Raw genomic sequence first — 23,678 nt, 5'->3', positions numbered from 1 at the left:
AAGAACATCATTCTCCTATTTTGGATATGTCAGAGCCTGGAGGGATTTCCTGATGTCCTTAATACCCATGTCTGAGACATGATGAAGAGTCATCTTGTCCTTTGCCAGTCTGGTGTGGGCAGATTCTGCATGCCTGACAAGAGAGACTAAAGTAGGTAGATAAATTATGATATTATTATTATCTATTTTAACTGCAAGCTCTGTTTGCCTTAAGGACTCTGCATTTTAGCTTTGTGACTCCTTATAATAACATGTGCCATTGTGGCGGTACTATGTGTGATGACCCACCACTGGAACAGTAATCAAGGAGCCTTAATCCTCTACTGGCACCAGTGGGGGACATACACTGAGAGGATGACAAGTACGCCACACAGTATTTACAGATGCAGCTCTCTGCATCAAGTGTAATTTCTCTTAAGAGCACACAGAGACCACAGTCAGTCCAGGGCTGATTTCTCCCTCTTTCTCCAGATTGCCAGTAAGACTCCCCAGTGGCACAGCTATAGAGTTGAGATCTCAGCCGAGTGGCCAAGACCTCCAGCACCCTCTTTGTCCAACCAGTGCTTCATCTCCATTCCCAAGTAGCTGACACACACACTTCTTTGAGGTTTGATTTACAAACACACACACACACCTGGGAAAGGTTGGCACAGGTTTACTAGCTATGACCCATTTTGCCCAGACTATAAGGTAGTTATCACTGCTACCAGCTAACTCCTTATCAGTTACTTTAAGGCCCTTAACAAAGGGTGTCCAATCTTATTGTGTAATATAGTCTGAACAACAGCAAGCCTATTAGGAGTGGCCCACATTGTCACCAAATATATATGCAAGTACTTTCAAAACATAAATATCTCTAGACAGATCATCCCCAATGAAAGCTCTAAATACATTTAATAATAAATAATAAAAGAACAAGAAAATACTCAGTATATAACCACAGTGACATCAGAGTTCAGAATCACAGGAAATATTTAAAACAATATTGCAGGACAATCACAAATAAATTAAGAAAAATATCTACACCAGACTTTGCATATTGCTGACTATATCAAAGAGAATCACACTGTTCCCTAGAAACTTACTTCATCAGAGCAAGGCAGAGGTGGTACATGGTTCTTATTGTTGCCAGGTCCAAGACAGAATACAAAATGCCCTGTCTCACTAAGAGATTCCTCAAATTAATATCTCAAATATTACTGTTGGGATACCTTGCAGAATGACATCATTTCTTGCCATCTGACTTTATCCCAGGTGAAAACCCCACTGCTGGAAGCTTGGCAGTATTTAGCATCTACCTGTGAAAATACATAGACATCAGATCTTTGGCAGATGTTGGAAGTCATAAAACAATTACATTCCTTCAAATTTCAAGAATAGTAATTATTTCACCCTAGAGACAATATAGAAATCTCACTAGTTTTAGACTCTCTCCTTGCTGCACTGCAACTGAAATATACCATCTTTTATGCTGTAGCCACAATTTAATTTAATTTCAGCTATTTTTCAGAAGTTAACATTCTGTAATCCAGTTTCCACTGTTAAATATGTATATATTTAAACACGTACAATAGTGCATGTACATTTCTGTTCTTTTCCAGTAGGGCACATTGTGGTTACATTTTTAGCATAAGCACTTTGTAAAATACCTTTTTAACACACATGTCTGTACAGACCAGTTTGATATACACATGCCATACAGTTCTAATACAGTTGTAACACAAGCATCTCATACAGATCATGTTGATATTCACAAATTACATATAATTATTTACAAAATTCCAGATAGCTGTGCTGGCAGTATCCCCCTTTGTCACCCCCCCCCCCCCAAAGACTCAAGCTAGTTTTTCAAGTGACCCTTGGGAAGCATTGCTCAAGTGGGATGAGCCTATCTGGGAATACATTAACCCATTCCCTGTCTTGAGAGACCATCTGCGTTGGAATTGCTAACCCCGCTGCAGTGCTGCACTGTAATACTATATGCCTGCAACTCTAAGATCCAGCTTAGTAACTTGGGATTTTGCTGGCTGGCTCCCTGTAGCCATAGACGCCCCCCACTCAACCTGCCTTCTACTGTGAATATTCAGCACAACGGCCTCTCTATCATGGTAAGGTTTCATTATGTTAACAAGGTACAGTTTGTACCCCTTCCTCCTGCCTAGCAGTTCTACCATGCAGTTAACAGCACTGACCTTCTCTAACACTTTAAAGGGTCCCTCCCAAGCTACCTGTAGCTTGTTGTGTTTGACAGGAATGAGAACCATAACCTGCTGCTCCACAGCATACTCTCTAGCTCAAGCATTCCTGTCATACCAGACTTTTTCTCCTGTTGGTATTCTGCTAGGTTCTCCTGGGCCAAGACTAGGAGTTTCCTGAGCTTTGTCATGATGTTTAGGACATATGTCACAACAGACTCCTTGTGAGATTCACACACACTCCCTCACACTCATCACAAATCAAACCTAGAGGTCCCCTCACCCTATGCCCATACAGCAACTCAAAGGGTGAAAAACCTGCAGATTCCTGTGGCACCTCTCTGGAAGCAATCAAAAGATGGGGAAAATATTTGTCCCACTCTCTCTTGAACTGGTCTGCAAATGCCCATAGCATGGTCTTTAGTGAAGAGTTTAAAACTACTGTACCCAGCTGTCTTCAAGGTATTCTTCCCTGGAGGGACAAAATCATTTTTTGATGAAGTACATTCGAAGGAGGAAATACAAAAGTTTGTACAACAAAAAGTGAGCAGTAAAACAGAAGGAGCTTCTGCTTTTTGTTCTTGATAATAAAGACCACAGTTTCAGAGGTACCATCTCTCTATCTCCACTATTGCAACTGAAACTGTTGGGAGAGAAGGAAGGGAGCATAAGAGTTGATTGGAAGACTGAAGAGTATGTTGGAAGTGAAACATTGACAGGATTTGGGAGAATGAGAGGAACAGTAATAAAAGTAGCAACTTAATGTGGGATGACAATGCAATAATTATATTTGTGAAATATGATAGAACAAGAACATTTGGAAAAACTGGACCTTTGTCAGAATCTGTTAGAGTTGTGGGAGATTCTAAAGTCTATGCCCTACTTTCATGTCATTAATGTTCGGAAAAATGCTTTGGGGAGGGGAAGAGAGGGGACAAAGTTAACTGTAAGTAAAGAAAACATTTTTTTTTCTTAATAGTACTATTTTTGGGTATGGTTTTCTTTGCATGCAATAAAGGAAAGTTTTCACAGTTATTTTTAAGTGTGGTGGGGATTGTAAATAAGTGCTGCTGTTCTTTTTTTTTTTTTTTCTCCCTTCTCTCTTTCTACTTCTTCAGTTTTAAGAAATGTAGGCACTGCAATGTAAAACAGAAAGCCTGGTTAAAAGGGCATGACAAAAGAAAAATGAATATACTTTTTTCTCATTCTTGTATGAGGGAATGACTGGATTAAGAAATTGAGCTTGATTTAGTCACGAGTTTTAAGAGAATGCAAGTAAATGAAAAAGAACATCTAACATTATAAAGTTTTTTCTAGCAAATTAATGTATGCTTAGTAGCAATTCTACATCTGGTGCTCATGTCTTAATCTGATAAAGAGAAATTGACTGTCTGGTTCTCATGTCTCCATGGAGACTATCTGATAATGAGAAATTGCCTGTCTGGTTCTCATGTCTCCATGAAGACAATCTGATAAAGAGAAATTGGTTACAGTCTGGTGGAGAATCATTGGTTGGGGAAAAAAAGAAAAGAGAAACTGGCTAGGAGATAATGTTCTCTGAAAGCATTTAAGGGTTTCCCCAGCTGGGAGAGCTATAAAGATGAGACAAAATGAGTCAGCACTTAGTCTAAGCACAGGCTGCACCATGCATCATAGCATGGATTACCTTTCATTTAGGTTAACTCAAGTCCATGAGTGCAGCTGTCAGTTCTGAGGGCTTTCAATAAAACAAAGTTTTGTAAGATGTGAAATAGGCTCAAATGGATATCACAAGAAACAACTATATACAATTTCAACCTGCCAAACAGTGTACATATAACACAAAAGCTGGAACTAGATATTTATCAAAAAAAGTGTTATACATAAAAAGAGGGAATAATACTTTTTTAATACAATGATGCTTTCTGTAATGTAGTTGAATATCAATGGTCTCACAGATATATACAAAAAGAAAGAAGAGTTAACTAAATTAAAAAATGTAGCGTGTAAACTGTTATGGTACAGGAGACACACTTGGAAAGAATTGAACATATGAGTTTGATAAAGAAAGGTTTTCGTGGTGGTTATTCAGTGGAATATCTGGGACATAGGAAAATAGTTAATTAATTAATTAAAACAGCATATCCAATAGTGATAGAAGAAGATAAAAATGATAATGGCAGATTTGTAGTACTAAGGGGATACTGGCAAGGGAGGAGTATTACATTGGCATGTATTTTTATCCCACCTAAAACTGCTATAATGGAGCTTAAGAAAATTGTGGGAGAAATAATCAGTTTTCAGCAAGGAATATTACTTATAGGTGGGGAGGGGTATTTGATTTGCAGCAGTGAAGATGCGTCTGGGGGTCCAGAAGTAAAAGTATAACAAAGAAGGGTAGATTTTTGAAGAAATATATGAAAATATTTGGCATGAAAGATGTGAATTCAGTAATAGGAGTTCGAAGTGAATTTACATATTATTCCCCAAGATATAAAAACTAGGCTAGGCTAGACAGAATTTACATTTCACAGGAACATGTGCATTTAATTGAAGGCCTTCATACATACACAATAACTATTTCAGATCATATGGCAATAATAACTAAAATAAAAATACAGGGTAATGAAACAAAAATGAGACTCTGGCACTTTCCCAGCTATCTGTTGAAAAGAGAGGAAGTTAAGGAATGGGTAATGGAGATTATTCAGGAGCTATTCAAAAGGATAAAATTCCTTCTGAAAATATACCCTGGGAGTGGGTAAAATTAAGATAGAGTTTAAAAATAGGGTGAAAATAAAAGAAAGGGGGCTATGGTTAAAAAGTAACAAGAATTTTTTTTAGAGGGACTGACAAATGTTAAGGTATTGCAGAATGGGGGAATCTCACACAGCAAGAGGAGGATCAACTACAGAATGCTAATCAGAACATAATGGATTACCTCGATAACATACAAGAGTTTAGAAAAATTGCTGTTTTGTTTGTTTGTGTCTTTCGGCTTTTTCCCGGTTAGGTGTCGCCACAGCGGAACTCCAGTCCGCTAATAATTGGTAGTGGATTTTTACGTACCGGGTTACCAGCCCTGACGCACAACCTTCAATGAAGGCATGCCTCATTCACGTATGCCTCCACACAGAAGACGCTGTAGCTGAGAATCGAACGGGATAACGTCTTGCTATGACGCGATAAGCAACTGTTTTTTAATAATAACTACGACTATGGCAAAAGAAATTAAATACGAGAAAGGGCTGTCGCCACGTTTAGGGAGCCTATAACAAGGAAGGTAACAAGAGATCCTGTAGAGGTATTAGAAATATTTTAGAAATTGTATGAAAGTCTGTATAAAGCAGTGACATATGGAAATCAAACAAGTGGAAATGTTTATGGAAGAATTAAATATGCCAAGGTTAGAGGTTAGGATAGGAGGAAATGAGATAAAAAATTGTGAAGTATAACCAATCTACAGGAAAGCCACCAGAAACAGATGGTATTCCTGTGAAAGTTTGGAAGCTAGGACGGAAAAAACTGATAAAGATCTGGAAGGTTTTGTTTAACAGTATTTTAAGACAAGGAGAAGTACCAACATCCTGGAAGAAAGCAGTGGTAGTTGTAATACCTAAAAAGGGTAAAGATCCATCAGATCCAGCTTCATACAGGCCCATTTCAATACGAAACCATGATTATAAAGTGTTCATGTCTATAATGGCTAAAAGAATGGCCAAAGTAATGCCAAAATTGATAGACATGGATCAATGTGGTCTTGTGGAGGGGAGGAAAACATTTGACAACATTAAGAGAACACTGATGATCCAGGAGGAAGCAGAATGTAAGAAAATATCATTGTAGTTGGTTGGTATTGATGCAGAGAAAGCATTTGACAGAGTAAGCTGGGACTTTATGAGCAGGGTAATAGAAGCATTTGCATTTCCTGAAAAACTTATAAGGTTGTTTAGAAGGATATATGAGGAATCGAAGGTGAAAACTGAAGTGGGTGGGGTCCTCCCCAATTATTTCTGCTTGAGCAGAGGAACCAGGCAGGGGTATCGTCTCTCCGCTTTGTTATTTGCATTATATTTAGAACCACTAGCAAAGAAAATAAGGGGCTCAGAATTTAAGGATATAATTGGTATGGTGGTCAAGAAAGGCTGACTCTATTTACAGATTATATAATTTTATACCTGACAAAACCAGAAGGAGATATTACAGTGTTGTGAAACATTTTGAGTTAGTTTCAAATCTTCTTGAAATACAAAATGAATGAAGCTATGACAAAGGTAATAGCAGTAAATTGTGTATGCACATATGAATTGTTTCAGCAATATCCATATTTATGGGGATATGATAAAATGAAGAATTTACGAGTATGGATTAAAACTTATTCTAGTGTGGCAGCTAAGGATATGTGAGAAGAGACTAAACAAAAGATGATACAAAAACAGAAAATGGAAGCTTTGCTATACGGATATGGATAGTAAGACACAAGCAGTTAAATGTTTTTAGTCCCATTAGTCTTATACACAGGTCAGGTATGTCTTATACACATGTCAGGAACATTGTTATCAACACAGGACAAGTTGTGAAGAGCAGTAATAAAGAGCTGATGGACTTTATCTGAGAGGTGAAGATGGCAAGAGTCAGTTGGGATAAACTGATTCTTTCAGAAGAACATGGTGGATTGGGATTACCCAATCTGAAGGGGTATTTCAGAGCTACACAGTTATGGCTCCTATAGACAGCACAAGCAGAAAACATAGCACAAGCTGAAAACTATAATTCAAAGTGGAAAGAGATGATGATGAAATGGGGGGAAATTCAGGAAACAAGGAGAGACTGGGATTTTGGATGCAGGTCTTTAAGGAGAATAACAACAATCATACAGAATATTGTATCTATAAAATAGCAGAAAGTATCCTAAGAACTAAGCCAACATAGGAATCAAGAAAGGAGATTCTACCGATAGGGATGACTGCAATTAGGGATATTGATAATAGGCAAAAAGGGTGCCAGAATTTATTGTAGAAAACTGGCAAAGGTACCAAAGTACTGGGAGCAAATAACTAGAGCGGGAAAGATGATAGAATAGGAAGACGCTAAAAATTTATTTTGACTACAGGTTAGAGATTGCCTTCCCTATCAAGCATTGATATTAGAGTATAGACAAAGATAAAGAAATAGGGGGGTCCTAAATGAAAGATCATTACTGGTAGAGTTTTTCGTAGAATCTAGAATAGAAGCTGCCATTACAAAATGAATAAGTAGAGCATATAAAATATTGCATACCATAAGAATCGGTCAGAGGAGGTTAGAAAGGATTGGGAAGAGAAACTGGATAAGCAATTCACAAAGAAACAATGAGAGGATATATGGATGTCTCCCAAACATGCAACAAAATCTAGATGATTTAGGATTTTTGCTTGGAAATGTTTACATAAATATTTTTATACCCCAAGTAGACTCTAGAGAAATTTTCCTCAGGTAGTCAGCAAATGTTGGAGGTTTGATGGGGAAAGAGGTAATTGGGACCATATTTTCTGGGAGTGCGGTGAGTTGGTGGAATTTAAGGACTGCCTGCAGGATGCGCTGTCGGAGATGATTGGATGAGCAGTTTAGTGTGACGAGTGAGATGATTTTTCTAAGATACGATACAGCGATACAGAATCAGAATTGCCAAGACATGGCAAGGCCTTGCTGTGTCTAAATATGGTGGGTACCTAAAAAGCAATTGCTAGAAAGTGGAAATCAGACTTTAAACCAACTATACTTGAAGTAGTGTCTATAGTAAGAGAGATAAAACAACTGGAACTGAGATCTTTAGAAAAAGGTTGGAATAAACTACATAGGAAAGCATGGAAATTGTAGGAACAATACATACAGGGGAGGAATGAGGTTTAAAAGAAGGCAGGACTTAATGAGCTGTGTAATGTTTGACTGTCAGTGATTGAGTAAATTATAAGTGATGTATAATGTTTGCAATTGGGAGTGTGTCAGTATAGTTTGGGATGTAAAATGTTTGCAACTAGGATTGTGTCAGTGTGGTTTGTTTTCATTTATATAAATGTATGACTGCCTATATCATAAGTGATGGTTTAATAAAGATGTTTCCTGTTTATAGAAAATAAAAGGGGCAGGAATTGAAAAATGTATGTAATGTTGCTCAGGTTATATGATACATAGCAATATATGTGAAGTACAATGTTTGTAAATGTGAACTTTTTAATACAGTTTAATTACTTTTATATAAATATAAATTTACCTATGTCAATAAAAGTGTTTAAAAAAAGATCCAAGAGATCTGCCTCCAGTTCATGTGTGTAAATGCATCTCTCGCAGATGGATTTTGTGTTAAATAATTACAGTGGATCGTCAGTAAACATGATGAAGTTGCTATACTTTCTCAAGATGCCTGGGAGGATTAGACTAAGAAAACAGAATTAACATTCTGTGGCTCCATACCTGGCAGCCAATAGAAAGTTGAGGCACTGACTGAAATGGCTAGCTAAAATAGTGGTAACAGAAGATTAGTCCTTTAGATTGGTTTAAGAACAGCTGTGGCATATACATAACATGACTGCTGCTGTGGAAATAAACTTAGGCTAGTGGGTGAGTAAAATAAAATCACTGACAGGATTAGTAAGATTAAGGTGGCAAAGGATAAAGATATATGGGATAACGCTAGGATTTAGAACTATACAAAGAAAAAAAGAGAGTATCAGAAGTGCAACCCAAGCTCAAGTGGATGGTATGTGGAATCCTTCACTCTCATCAAAGGCTGATGAACTGTAAACTGATACTAGGAAGATACTGAACATTTTGTAGTACAGTGAATCAGTCAAAGCCTAGAAGAAAAGTGCTTTGTGGTCTTTTTTTTTTTTCTTTGTACTCTTCTGGTGTTTTCTCTGGACTGCACATTACATTACCATAAGCAGCTCATAATAAAGACCACTGAACAGAGCAAACATCCAGCCATTTAAAGTCTGCAAGGCTCTGCCTTCACAAAAGCCATCCAGTCTAAATGATGTACTCCAAGCCTTTGATGAAATCTAAGCTCAGGCAGCTGGCAATTGCAAGCTTCTACTCTCTTCAGAAGCTGATACCCTGCAAACTCATCTTGAAAAGCTGCCATAATCTTTGAAGTGCACTGAATCAGTCAGGAAGCAGGTGGAATGGGCAGTGTGGTCTCTTCCTCCTTCTGGGTAGTCTCCTAGTACCTTGCCTGGATCTTACATTACAGTGCTGTTAGCAGATAAGCCCCGAAAAGTGTAGAACTGAGCAAATCTCCAGTTACTTGAAGTCTGTAAGGCTCCACCTCCGAGAAGTTGGAAAATTAAAAAATCAAGCCTCCACCCCTGCAGAATCTGGCTAATTAAAATCAGGTGCTCTAATCCCTCAATAGAACCTTGCCTCAGGTAGTTGATAAACAGAAGCTTCTACTCTAACCCGAAGCTGGTACAATGCAGACCCAGTCCTAATAAGCCACTAAAGTCCTTGTAATGAGTTGAAGCAGTCAGTGCCCCAAAAGAAATGTGCTTTGTCTTCTTCTCTTTCTCTATAGTCAAGTGTCTTCTCCAGTACTGCAGCTTAGCATTGAAAATTTAACAATGGATGCTGTAATTTATGTTTACTCTGACCTTGCACTTTCTGAACTGATGTTGCTGCCATACGCTTCTAAATTGGAGCTTCTATTACTGTACATACCATAAGGCAAAGACAACGGTAACGCTCACCAAGAGTTAATAAAGAAGCCTATTGTGCTAAGTCTGCCATTACTTGTGGATTTTAACACAAAATTACACCAAAACAAATTTGTTTTGCCTCACAGGTTTTAGTTGGTTTCAAGCTCCTCCACTAAACCAACAAAGCATCTTCATTTCTCTTCTTCATTTTTTTTCAGTGCTATTTTCTATTGATGCTGTTTGACCATCTTGCCACTGCTGGTACTGTGTCCATTCATCCTCAATCACAAGAGTGAATGTGTGCTCAGAGGTCATTATCCAGGTGGATATTTCCATTTTTGGCCCCAACTCTTCCACTGAATGCTAATGTGCATGCTTGCAGACATGAGGGCCTGCTATACCTTCCTCTAAGGATGTAAATTTCCTTACAAACATATCCTCTAAGAAAGTGCCAGACAGAAGCAGCTTGGCATAATCAAGTAAACATGTCAGAGTCATACAATATATGCCATGTATCCTTCTCTTCATGACGTACCAGCACTGCACCAATATGGACCTCTTCTCCCTCTCCTGGATGGTCAAGCTGGCATCAGCTACTCATTCCAAGTCTTTGCCATTGGCTCAACTGTTACCAAACTCATACAGGACTTGGTCTATATGCACGATGGAGCTGTATGTGTTCCTTTAATATTTAGCTCTAGGGCTATAGAAGATAACCTCACAACCACCAATATCTCAAAACTGCCTGGAAGTATCTCTGAAAAACGGAAGTCTTAGATTCAATTTTCTGAGATGAATCTCACTGCAAATGGTCTTGGAGACAAGCTTAAAAAACTGTGCCATGACAGTAGTTAAAACATTTAATTTTAGATAAAAAGATTAAACCACAACCCTAAAAAAGCAAATTCCAATCATAAGAACAGTCAAAGAAGAACCTACTGAAGTCAAGCATTTATTTTTACTGCAGATCAAGATGTTAAAGTGATTAGAAAGACAATGCTGCAAGCCAAGAATTTTGGCAGATCAAGAAGGATGAAGCCTTTTCAAAACTATAAACCTTTAACATGCTCTAAGGTTAATATAGATTCTTGCAGCTTACTTTTGGGATCTCATCAGTACAAGAAATATTTCAAACACATCAGACTGGTTAAATGGAATGGACAATATTACAGATGACATTCTCATCTGGACTACTACAAACAGTAATATGACAGATGATTAATCAAGTTGCTGAACAAAAAGATCTCAAAGACTGAAATTTTGTAAAGATTGCCAGATATGTGGCATTTCATTAAGGTATGTTGAACAAGCTGACAAAGAATGGTCTTCAACTAGGTGCAACAAGATTAGTGTCTTCTTCTCTTTTGGCTGTTCCCGTTAGGGGTCGCCACAGCGGATCATCTGTTTCCATTTCTTCCTGTCCTCTGCATACTGCTGTGTCACACCAACCACCTGCATATCCTCTCTCACCACATCCATAAACCTTATCTTAGGCCTTCTTCTTTTCTTCTTACCTGGCAGCTCCATCCTTAGCATCCTCTTTCCAATATACCCAGCATCCCTCCTCAGCACATGTCCAAACCAATGCAATCTCGCCTCTCTGACTTTTTCTCCAAACCATCCAAACTGAGCTGACCCTCTAATACATTGATTCCTAATCCTGCCCATCCTTGTCACACCCAGTGCAAATCTTAACATCTTTAACTCTGCCACTTCCAGCTCTGACTCCTGCCTTTTTGTCAATATCACTGTCTCCAACCCATACAACATAGCTGGTCTCACTACCCTCTTGTAGACCTTCCCTTTCACTCTTAATGGTACCCTTCTGTCACAAATCACTCCTGACACTCTTCTCCACCCATTCCACCCTGCCTGTACTCTCTTCTTCACCTCTCTTCCACACTCACCATTACTCTGAACTGTTGATCCCAAGTACTTAAACTCATCCACCTTCGCCAACTCTACTCTCTGCATCCTCACCATTCCTCTATCCTCCCTCTCATTCACACACACATATTCTGTCTTAGTCCTGCTGACCTTCATTCCTCTCCTGTCTAGAGCATATCTCCACCTCTCCAGGGTCTCCTCAACCTTTTCCCTACTCTCACTACAGATCACAATGTCATCTACAAACATCATAGTCCATGGGGCCTCCTATCTGATCTCGTCTGTCAACCTGTCCATTACCACTGCAAATAAGAAAGGGCTTAGAGCTGATCCTTGATGTAATCCCACCTCCACCTTAAATGCATCTGTCACTCCCACTGCAGAATTCACCACTGTCATACTACCCTCGTACATATCCTGTACCACTCTTACATACTTCTCTGCCACTCCTTACTTCCTCATACAATACCACAACTCCTCTCTAGGCGCCCTATCATATGCTTTCTACAAGTCCACAAAGACACAATGCAACTCCTTCTGACCTTCTCTATATTTCTCCATCAACAATCTCAGAACAAACATCGCATCTGTAGTGCTCCTTCCTGGCATGAAACCATACTGCTGATCACTAATCATCACCTCCTTTCTTAACCTAGCTTCTACCACTCTTTCCCATACCTTCAAGCTATGACTGAACAGTTTTATCCCTCTGTAGTTACTACAGCTCTGCACATCACCCTTATTTTTAAAAATAGGTACCAAAACACTTTTTCTCCACTCCTCAGGCATTCTCTGACTTTCCAAGATTTCATTAAACAATCTGACTAAAAACTCCACTGCCACTTATCCTAAGAACCTCCATGCTTACACTGGTATGTCATCTGGACCAACAGCCTTTCCATTCTTCATCCTCTTCATAGCTGTCCGTACTTTCTCCTTGCTAATCTGTTTCACTTCCTGATTCACTATCCCTACATCATCCAACCTTCTCTCCCTCTCATTCTCTTCATTCATCAGCCCCTCAAAGTACTCTTTCCATCTGCTCAACACACTCTCCTCGCTTGTGAGTATGTTTCCCTCACTATCCTTTGTCACCCTTACCTGCTGCACATCTTTTCCAGCTCGGTCCTTCTGTCTAGCCAATTGGTACAGGTCCTTTTCTCCCTCTTTAGTGTCCAACCTTCCGTACAACTCTCCATATGCCTTATCCTTAGCCTTCGCCACCTCACTTTTTGCCATGCTCCTCGTCTCCTTATACTCCTGTCTACTTTCATCTCTGACAATCCAATTTCTTCTTCTTTGCCAGCCTCTTCCTCTGTATACTCTGCTATACTTCCTCATTCCACCACCAGGTCTCCTTGTCCTCCTTCCTCTGTCCAGATGTCACACCAAGCACCTTTCTAGCTGTCTCCCTTACCATCTCTGCTGTAGTTACCCAGCTATTTGGTAACTCTTCACTGCCCCAGTGCCTGTTTTAACTCTTCCCTGAACTTCACCTCACATCACCCTTTTTCAACTTCCACCATTTGATCCTTGGCACTGCTCTCACACTTGTCCTCCTCTTCTTGATCATCGTCATCCTACAGACCACCATTCTATGCTGCCTAACTACACTTTCCCGTCACCACTTTACAGTCTCCAATCTCCTTCAGACTGGCCCTCCTGCATAGGATATAATCCACCTGTGTGCATCTTCCTCCACTCTTGTACATCACCCTATGCTCCTCCCTCTTCTTAAAATACGTATTCACCACAGCCATGTCCATCCCTTTCGCAAAATCCACTACCATCTGGCCTTCTGCATTCCTCTCCATAACACCATACCTGCCCATCACTTCCTCATCCCCTCTGTTCCCTTCACCTACATGCCCACTGAAATCTGCTCCAATCACCAGTCTCTCACCCTTGGGTGCACTCACCACCACTTCATCCAACTCGTTCCAAAATTTTTCTTTCTCATCCATCTCACACCCAACTTGCGGAGCGTATGCACTAACAACATTCATCATTACACCATCAATTTCCAGCTTCATAAATATTACTCTGGCCGACACTCTTTTCACCTCCAAAACACTCTTGGCATACTGTTCCTTCAGGATAACCTCCACCCCATTTTTCCTCCCATTCACACCATGATAGAACAATTTGAACCCACCTCCTATACACCTGGCCTTACTCCCCTTCCATCTGGTCTCTTGCACACACAATATATCAACCTTCCTTCTCTCCATCATATTAGCTAGCTCTCTCGCTATACCAGTCATACTGCCAACATTCAAAGTTCCTACCCTCACTACTACACTCCTACCCTTCCTCCTCTCTTTCTGCTTTCAGGCAAGCTTTCCCCTCTTCTTCTCCTTCGGCCAATGGTAGCCCAATTTCTGCCAGCACCCTGTTGGCCAACAGTACAGGTGGCAGCCTTTGTTAACTCGGGTCTTCCATTGTAATGTGACTACTGGGAATGGTATAGTGTTCATCACAGTTTATTCCTCACTTGTCAGAGATCAAAGTTCTAGTGCTAAAGCTGCTAAAATGTGACACAGTAGAGTGTTGGCAAGCAGATTAATACAATTCCAAGTTGTTGAAGAGTCTAGTAACTATGGCATCAGCTATAAAATCCTACAATATTATTCTGTCTGCAATCCTACAAATTGATGCTGGTTAGCAAGGGTTAGGATTAGTTCTGCTGAAAAAAAGCAAGCCTATTGCCTATACAGTCCGGGAACTGAAAGATGCTCAGCCATGCTAAACACACAAACTGGGAAAGAAATGCTAGCAAAAGTCACCAGATGCCAAATGCTCCATGATTACATACATATGAAAAGTACTGCAGAGGAATCAGACCAAAATCCAAAACATCCCTGTGCAAAGTTCCTGTACATGTACAAAGAATGTTATCATTGTAGAAATGTGGCTTACATGTGCAGTATTAAGTTATGGAAGCTAATCACACACAATTAGTGTAGGGCCAGCACACTTGAATTAATTTAAAGTGGATCTCTTGGAGAAGAACTGAGATGTATTACAGTTTATATTACATCTACATTTAATGACAGAGAGTACAAGAGCTGAAACATTACAAAGTAGTAACAGATTTGAAAACTGCTGCAAGATGTCATCAAGACAGGATGGCCAGTTGGAATCAAGTAATAATGTATTCAGATTAAGTCATATTTCACATTTGGAGATAAGTTATCACATGTACAAGGGCTAACATGAAATGGTGATAAAGTATTCCAAATGCTGACAAAATTACATGCATCAAACTGAAGCATTAAGAAATGCAAGGAAAGGGCATGTGGCATTTTGTACTGTACAAACATGCTTGTACAGATAAACAATTGATTCAGAACTGTGACATCTGTATCATATTTAAAAAGTGGAAGTAAAATGAGCAGCTAATTCTACACAACAAAATGTTCACTGCCATGGTTAAAACTGGGCATTGATTTGACTCAGTAAAAGGAAATTCTCCATTTTTGCTCTGTGTTGACTGCAATTCAAAGTATTCTGACACAGTATATCTGAGAAGGACCACTACCCAGTCAGCAATTAAGATTCAGAAGTCTATATTTTCAAGGTAGGAGATGATAAACCAAATTATGTCTGGCAATGGACTGGTTTATATTACCATGTCGAAAGACATCTTCGCTGATCACGTCTTAATCGACACAGTAATACCAAGTTGTCTAAAACCCGAACGGAGTCAGAGAATTTTTTCCCAGGGGGAAAAAATTGCTCGGCCATCATCAGGGATTTGCCCTTTGCCCCACTGTAGTGCAATCTCGGAGTTGGTATATTTAGTTAGGGGATGTGTGGGGGGCACAGCCCCCCACCCCACGTTGTAGTGTATAAAAAGTGTGTTTTTTTCTGTATGGCCGAAGAATTTTTTTCCCATGGGGAAAAAATTCGCTGACTCGGCTGTTCGTGTTTTAGACAAGTTGATATTACTGTGTTGATTAAGAGATATTCTGTGAACATATCTTTTGACATGGTAATACAGACCCCAATGGACCACAGTTTTTAAACCAGAAATGTCTAGACTGCAAAATTATGTGACTTTTTCCTCTTTACCGCCATTATTCAGTACCCTCATTTGAATGAACAAGTAGAAAAGATGATTCAGTCAATCAAAAGTATTCTCGGAAAATGTGAATATTCCAATCAGGCAGATTATTGTCTGCTATTCAATTACAGAAATACGCCTCATCCAGCCTGTAGGAATGTCAAGACAAGTCCATGTCCTCAGGAAGGGAACAAGATCAAAACTTCCCATTTCATAACCATTACTGGTTCCTGAGAAAATACAGTCAGCACTTGAACTGAAGCAGAGCAGGCAACTAAAACACAAGCAGGGGCACTGTTACACATGTCATGTATTTTATTTTATTTTATTTTATTTTACATTTGTTAACCGGGGATGTCTGACTGAGCAGAAAAGGCCCTTTTTCAGCAGAGGCCTGGGGAGAAAAGCTCCACAAAGAAAAATTACAGACACATTTAGTTATTTAGACACGATCAGTATACACACAAATTACAGGAGACATGTTTTTACAGTGGTATGCGGCACATAAACAGTTACAGTGGCGAGAACAAACAAAAAAATATTCATTTTAAAAATAAAGGTAATTAATAGATTTGTGGTGTACAGCTGAAATTTGGAACATGGTTAGAATACATACATAGTACACAGGTACAGTACATACATTGTAGATTAGCCAGTGTTTGTGAGTAAGATTGAAAACTATTATCAAGTGCTCTAGATTTTGTATGTATGTGTTATCCGCTTTCACTAGCCTATGTATGCTATAGTGTGCACTTTTTTAAGAGTAATATATTTATGTCAAACTGGAGCATTTACTCAAGATAAATCTAAATGTGAAAAACAGTTGTTAAACTGGACAAGCAAGGCAGCTTTATGCCTTAATTTCTCAATTTAAATTATTCTCTCATATTTAACTGCTTATTTATGGGCACCGAATGCTACAAACTGAGTGTAATGATTATGTTCCACTGAAGAAGAAGCACTGTGTATTGGCTGCCGCTGTTCCACTTGTGGTAGCTGGGGCTGCATTCTAGATGCTATCATACAGTTTCAGAAAATCTTGGCTATGTCCCCTGAAGATAAGATGTTTTATGACAAAGCTGTTAATAGCGTGTCTGTTTTAAATAAAGGGCTGGGAGTAGGGATTGTTCAAGGCTCTGGTATGGGTAATAAAGTCCCATTATAAGTAACTGTAATTGCTAATTTTAGTAATCCTAGATTGTAAACTGTTCAGAGTAGGTGACATGCATTTATAGAAGAAAATTACATCATCAACACTGTCAGTCATGCAGCTACTTTAAGAAATAGTTGAAATAAACCAGGCCTCAGAAACAAACTCAGAGAATTTACATGAAGTAACTTCATCTAATATATCCATTCCTGGAAACAGAAATAGTGACTTCAGCAAAAAAATTTCCTCAAGCTACAGGCATGATCACTGCTGGTGACAGAGGGGCAGTTCCAAGAAGACCAGTGATGATGGCCAATATTCTCATGATGAAGGCCTTATAAAATGACACTTAGATGCATAAAGTGTACTTAGGTTGCAAAATGTTTCAATGCATGTTGAATATGTTACCTAGAGACTGTAGCAGTGCAGTGCTGTCCAAATGATTTAACTGTATATAGAAATTGCAGCTTCAGTACAAGGGTATGGCAACAGGTTGCTACAGATGTTACAGCTTTAAGTCAGCAGCAAACTGAGGTGTGAGTCTGGGGCTGAACTGAAAATGCTCCTGTGTGTGCCTCGTAATCAACAATCCTGAATTGCATACATGCAGATCAGACAGTTACAGGGAAGCAAGCATATTGTAAGAAATCAACAATCTGCACTTGACTTTTTCCCTAGTCTTCCTTCCCCTGCTGCAGTGAATTAACAGAAAAATGTATTACAGCCCTGCAGAAATACATCTACACTTGATTTTTTCCTTAGTCTTCCTTCCCCTCCTGCAATGAAGTAACTGAAAACTGTATTATAGCCCTGCAGAAATACATCTACACTATTCCGTTAGCAGGACACCTAAACTACTATCTGAGCATTCCTACTTTAAGACAACTAATAATCGTTAACTGGGCAGGACAGCAGTCTCTGAGGGGGTCACTGCTCCTTCATCATGCTTACACTCTACCAAATAATGCTTGTTTGAAAGCATAGATCACTAAAGTTAAGGCAATATATTTACAATTTCATCCTACTGTGACTACTTGCAGATGCAGCTTAGATTCTCTTGTTGGTACACTTCCAAAATTTCAGTCATGTTGTTTTTTTTTTTTTTCTTTAAAGCTTCTGGTACTGCACTACAAATATATCATCACATGCATACTTAAGGATGCACTGAAGACCTTTCACTGCATGAAATAGGAGATAGTAATACATTAATGACTATTAATTTGTACAGAGCATAAAACAGAAGTTGCTTACTTTTTCCTGACTCTTTCCTTTTAAATTCCCCAGGTGTATAATTCCACTCCTTTGGAATTTTCTTCAGTAAGCTTTCAGGAACAGTTTGTTTACAAAAATAAGAACCATGGTTATCCACTTTCTGCCATCCACATACAAGTGAAATAACCTGTTCTATTGTATTCTTTACAGAATTCGTCAAAACAAAATGTAGGCATCTTAAAATTTCCAGTTCTGATTCACGGACATCTAAAAGTAAATGAAAAAGTAAGGAAGAATTTGATTTAGGAAAAAGTTTACTATGGAGGCTACAGCAGAATACAAACATGCTTTTTAATACAAACTAAAATACATGTATTCTCCATTAGCAATCTTACTTAAACAAAAATTATGTACTTACCACAATGTTAGAAAAGTATGATCCACATCCATTCACTTCATCAGCAGGACAGGAGTGCAGCAGGCAGCAGTTACTTGGCACCTGAAGACTCTTCCACCTCAAAAACTACTCCTAAAGTTCCCAGAATGCACCACACCTTTCCCTCTTTCTGGCTGGAGTTTGCTCTTATACAAACATAACCATTAACAATTTTTAATTAAGCCTTATAGGCTTTGGGGTGTTCCTCTTGATCGCCCTGCAAGGGTACAAATTTACCTATGTAGGAGCATGTGGGGTGGGTAGGATGAAGTGAAACAACATACATCATGAAGACCTAACAGTATGGCAGAGGCATAACTTTCAAATCTTTCATGATCCAGTCTGGTCACTTGAACAGCAGGAACAGAGTCCTCAGCCTCTCTTATTGGTTGGATCATGACAGAATACCACAAAAGTGTGTCAGCCCTGAATGCTAACCTAAATCTTGAGAACACATCCAATTTACAGTCTTATGAAGGCATGCAGAGGGCTCCATGTTACATCTGCACAAGTGTCATCAATAGAAGCATTCCTGAAAAAAAATGAAAACGGAACTATAACCATAGAGTTACCAGCGCTTTGATCAAACTAACTTTTGTTCAAAGAAAGCTGGGGCTTCTGTTTTTAAGCAAACATTCAAATTATCAAACGTTCACTTCACAGGATGGCAGTTTTCTAGAAACAGGTAAGTGTGTGTGTGTGTGTGTGTGTGTGTGTGTGTGTGTGTGTGTTTATTCACAACCATATACCTGTTAGGGCTAGTGTAAGGGGATAATTGTACAGTGTGCATGCAAGTGTATGCTTTTTTTAGGGTTAAGGTAAGGGTTATGAAAAGGGTTAGATGTAATGTGGTGCGGTGTTACGAAAAGTATTTTTTTTAAGGTAAGGTACAGAGTTGGGGTAGGGAAGGGTTAGGATTAGCATGTATTACTAAGGTGGAGTGGGGGGAATCCCCCTAGTAGTGCATGCTAACACCAACCCTAACCCAACATCTGAAATTGTCACTGTCATGAGACACACAACTTTGAGGGAGGAAGTGTCCGTCACTGTAAGAGTAATTAAAAGATGGCATAGGATGGACTGAAGTTTCAAAATTCTTTCTCGTGACAGGCTGGCCCTGCAAGTCTTCATTTCCAGATGAGAGCCAACAAAAATCTACACTTGTGATTGCTCCATCTGGGATGTTGCACTGTTTACCAATATTCCCAAGGCCAAGAAAAATTGGAGCAGCTAGTACTTTGTTTTTATCTTCAAAGTCCCTTGTTGAGGCTGTTAGAACCCATCCGTAAAGAAAACAGAAAGTTCTTGCCCCCTTCATCCTAAGTTGAGTTGTGTTATGAAGCATGTTACGCAAGTTAGGTGTGTTATATCTTTATTCCTTAGTAACTTTTATAGTTTGTAATGGGAAAAAAAATGGAAAAATATTCCCTACAGGATTTAATGGAGAGGAGTTTTTTTTAACACAACGTAAGGTATTCAAGAAGTATAATAATGTTACTGTTGGTTGGAATCTTGTGGATCATCTCTGTAATAGATGGCAGGATGTAAATTTTGTAAGTACACAAGAGTTGATAAAAGATTTTTCAGATTTTGTTGAGCATGTGGATTTAGATGTTAAGATTACACGTCTTTCCATACCTTAGAATTTTTACAAATAAATAAAAAGTAAAAGTTTTAACCTCTTTATGTGAAAATGATCATAAGGATATTAATGAAAAATTGAAAGATGGAGTGGAAAAATGTGATTCTGTGGATCAAAGGGTTCACAGATCTGAACTGGATAATGATACTATGTGTATTGGATCTGTTCATTTACCACTGATCTCTACTACTGTGGAAGAATCCTTATCAGAAAATAAGACAGATATTAGGTGCAGTAGGAAGAAAGCTCTTCAGGAAGATGATCCTAATGATGAGGAAAACTGGGAAAGAGTTATAAGGAAAAAAGAGAAGAAGGGCCTTAGGTTACTCTGATATCTGCATTGAAGAACTGGATAATGTATGCAGTAGAAGTAGTTTTAAGGTAAAAGACAGTCCTGTGATTAATAAAAAAGTTTTGATTATAGGAGACTCTATGTTAAGGGGTATAAGAAATTTAGTATCTAATTTGAGTAAGGGTTAGATTACGGTGACTTGTTTGAGAAACTGCTGAATGTGGGATATTTTAACTGCTTTAAATTTTAATAATTGAGGGGAGCCACGGTGGTGCAGTGGTTAGCATTGCCGCCTCACAGCAAGAGGTTCTCCGGTTCGATCCTCGGCTGGGGTGCCTTCTGTGCGGTGTCTGCATGTCCTCCCTGTGGTCGCGTGGGTTTCCTCCGGGTGCTCCTGTTTCCTCCCACATCCCAAAGACATGCTGTAGGTGGATTGGACACTCTAAATTGGCCCTAGGTGTGAGTGCGTGTGTGTGTGTGCCTTCTGTGGAAGGTTGGGTACCAAGCTGGCAACTCGACACTGTAAAACTACACTGCCAATCATGAGCGGACAGGTGATCCGCTGTGGCGACCCCTAACCGGGAAAAGCCGAAAGAAGAAGAAGAAGTAGGTATGGCAAAGTTATTATATCAGAAGGTGTAAATGATATTGGTAGAAATAATATTTGAAATTGTAATGATCACCATTAATGAGATAATACAATTATGACAAAGAGATTTTGAACTGGTCTTTTGTTATGTTATTCTTATTAAGTAGTTTGGATACAGTTTCACAAAAAATAGCAAGAAGTTTTCCTATTAACATCGAGAGAATATGTTATAAAAAAGATATAAATGTTAACTTTATGGGAAAAGATTGATGTTAATCATGAATTTTTTAGTTATGATCAAATTAATTTGAGTTACTAAGGTGATATATATATTTTAAACAAATTATTGCTGAGTTCAAATATTTTTTAGGTCTATCAACAGCATTAAACAGTAGAGTTTGGTCCAACTGAAATTTATGCTTTGTAATACTCAAAGTCTTAACAAATTTTTCTTTTTTTTTTTTTTAAAGCAAAGATTACAAAGGAGGACATTGTGATGGTAACTGAAACAATGTTCACTGAGAAAAATCCTCCATTAAGATTATACATATATTTATACATGCCCGTATACATATATATATATATATATATATATATATATATATATATATATATATATATATAAGATATAGATATATAAGATGAACTAACCCCTCACCTAAACACACTGTTTAAACTCAGCCTCTCCGCAGGCTATGTGCCCACAGAGTGGCGCACAGCAACGATTATTCCACTCCACAAAGGTGGAGCCACAACGGTCCCTGGGAACAATCGCCCTATAAGCCTGACTAGTTTGGTCTGCAAAGCTATGGAGCCAATCATCATGGATCTCAATAACAGAGACACTGGGAACCTCCAAACACTGGACTCTACCCAGTTCAGCTTTGTTAAGGGCAGATCATGCCTCCTAAACCTGGTGGACTTCTTTGAGACAGTTACCAAGGCTATAGACGAGGGAAAGGTGGTCCACACAGCCTACCTAGACTTTGCAAAGGCCTTCTACACCATTATAGGCAAGCTCACTAGCCTGAACATAAACCCCTACATCACGAGATGGGTTGCCAACTGGCTCACGGACAGAACCCACATGGTAAGAGTAGCGGGTGCTAGGTCTGACTCTAAACCGGTTACAAGTGGCATTCCCCAGGGCTCAGTCCTAGGACCCCTCCTGTTCGGCATATACTTCTCAGAGGTACAGGCAAGCACAGGAGGACTATGGCTGACCAAGTTCGCAGACAACTGCAAACTAGGGGCTATAACTGACTCTTCGGCTGACACAGACATCCTCCAAAAGGGTCTCACTGAGACAGATACCTGGTGTCAAAACCATGTCCTCAAGCTAAATGCCAAAAAGTGCATAGTCATCCCCTTTGGAAAAAAACAAGTACCCACAAACTATCACATACGTGGTAGCCCCCTAAATACGGAAGACATAATAAAGAATCTAGGGACCCAAGTAGATAGTAACCTCTCCTTTGATAATCACATTGCCAAAGTAGTTAGAAAATCCTTCTATGTGGCCCACCTAATCACAAAAGGGTTTGTATCCAGATCTTAAGAGGTCATTGAGCCCCTCTATGCATCACTCATCAGACCTATCATAGAGTACAATGCCCCATTTGGGATGTACCTTACAAGACACCTGCAACAACTGGAAAGACCGCAGAAGTACCTCACCAAGAGGATCACTGGCCTAAAGCAGATGCCCTATGCAGCTCGACTGAAGAAACTCCAGCTGTACTCGGTTGCATTCCGCCTACTCAGAGGTGATCTCTGCCTGACATACAAGGCCATGTCCAACCCAGAATTGATGGACATGCTCCACCTAAAGAAAACCATATCCCCTCGAGCCACACGCTCCAGGGATCTAAACCTCACCACAACAATAAATAGGACGTGCTGGAGGGATAGATTCCTGTCCCACAGACTTCCCATGTTCTGTAACAAGATTCCAATCTACATTAGGCAGAGCTCCTCACTAACCCTTTCAAGAGAGACCTTGATGAGTGGATGGGAAACAGAAAGTTTACCACAGGGATCACTTCAATGGCTCTGCTGGACAGAGGCACAGGGAACTAATCTAAGGGGGTGGCGAAAGGCAACACATTCCTGCTAGGTTTATAAATGCCTTCGGGCACATAGTCTAGTACCTACTTATGAACCTATACATACATATATATATATATATATATATATATATATACATATCTCTATACACGTAATTTTATATATATATATATATATATATATATATATATATATATATATATATATATATATGGGTCTAGGACTATTCACTGAAAGCACATTTCGTCAAATGACTGTGCACAAATCACTGAAAGCTCAATTCACTAAAAACACAATTCACTAAAACACATTTCATTGAAAGTTATATATGGCCTTTTCCCCACTGTAATGCGACCCTGGAGTTGCTATATATAGTACGAAGGGGTGTGGGGGGCATAGCCCCCCACATACTTTGGATATATATTATGTTCAGAAAAGAGTAATTTATTGGAATTGCAGGTATCCATGTATACAGTTCAAAATATTTAAA

The 23,678-nt window shown here is 39.1% G+C and overlaps 1 protein-coding gene across 1 annotated transcript in view; it reads right to left on the bottom strand.

The window, feature by feature from the left end:
* Nucleotides 1-23,678, bottom strand: part of KIAA0825 (KIAA0825 ortholog) — a 1,661,419-nt gene that overhangs the window by 359,507 nt on the left and 1,278,234 nt on the right. Inside the window, exon 17 of the mRNA XM_044064463.1 lies at nt 18,202-18,429. Within this exon, the coding sequence (XP_043920398.1) occupies nt 18,202-18,429 (228 nt within the window). The remainder of the gene's footprint in view (nt 1-18,201; nt 18,430-23,678) is intronic.

This window comes from Protopterus annectens, chromosome 2.part2 (assembly GCF_019279795.1).
Source record: "Protopterus annectens isolate FY-2018-M chromosome 2.part2, PAN1.0, whole genome shotgun sequence".
Classification (NCBI taxonomy): domain Eukaryota; kingdom Metazoa; phylum Chordata; order Ceratodontiformes; family Protopteridae; genus Protopterus; species Protopterus annectens.
This window is presented reverse-complemented; position numbering and strand designations above follow the sequence as displayed.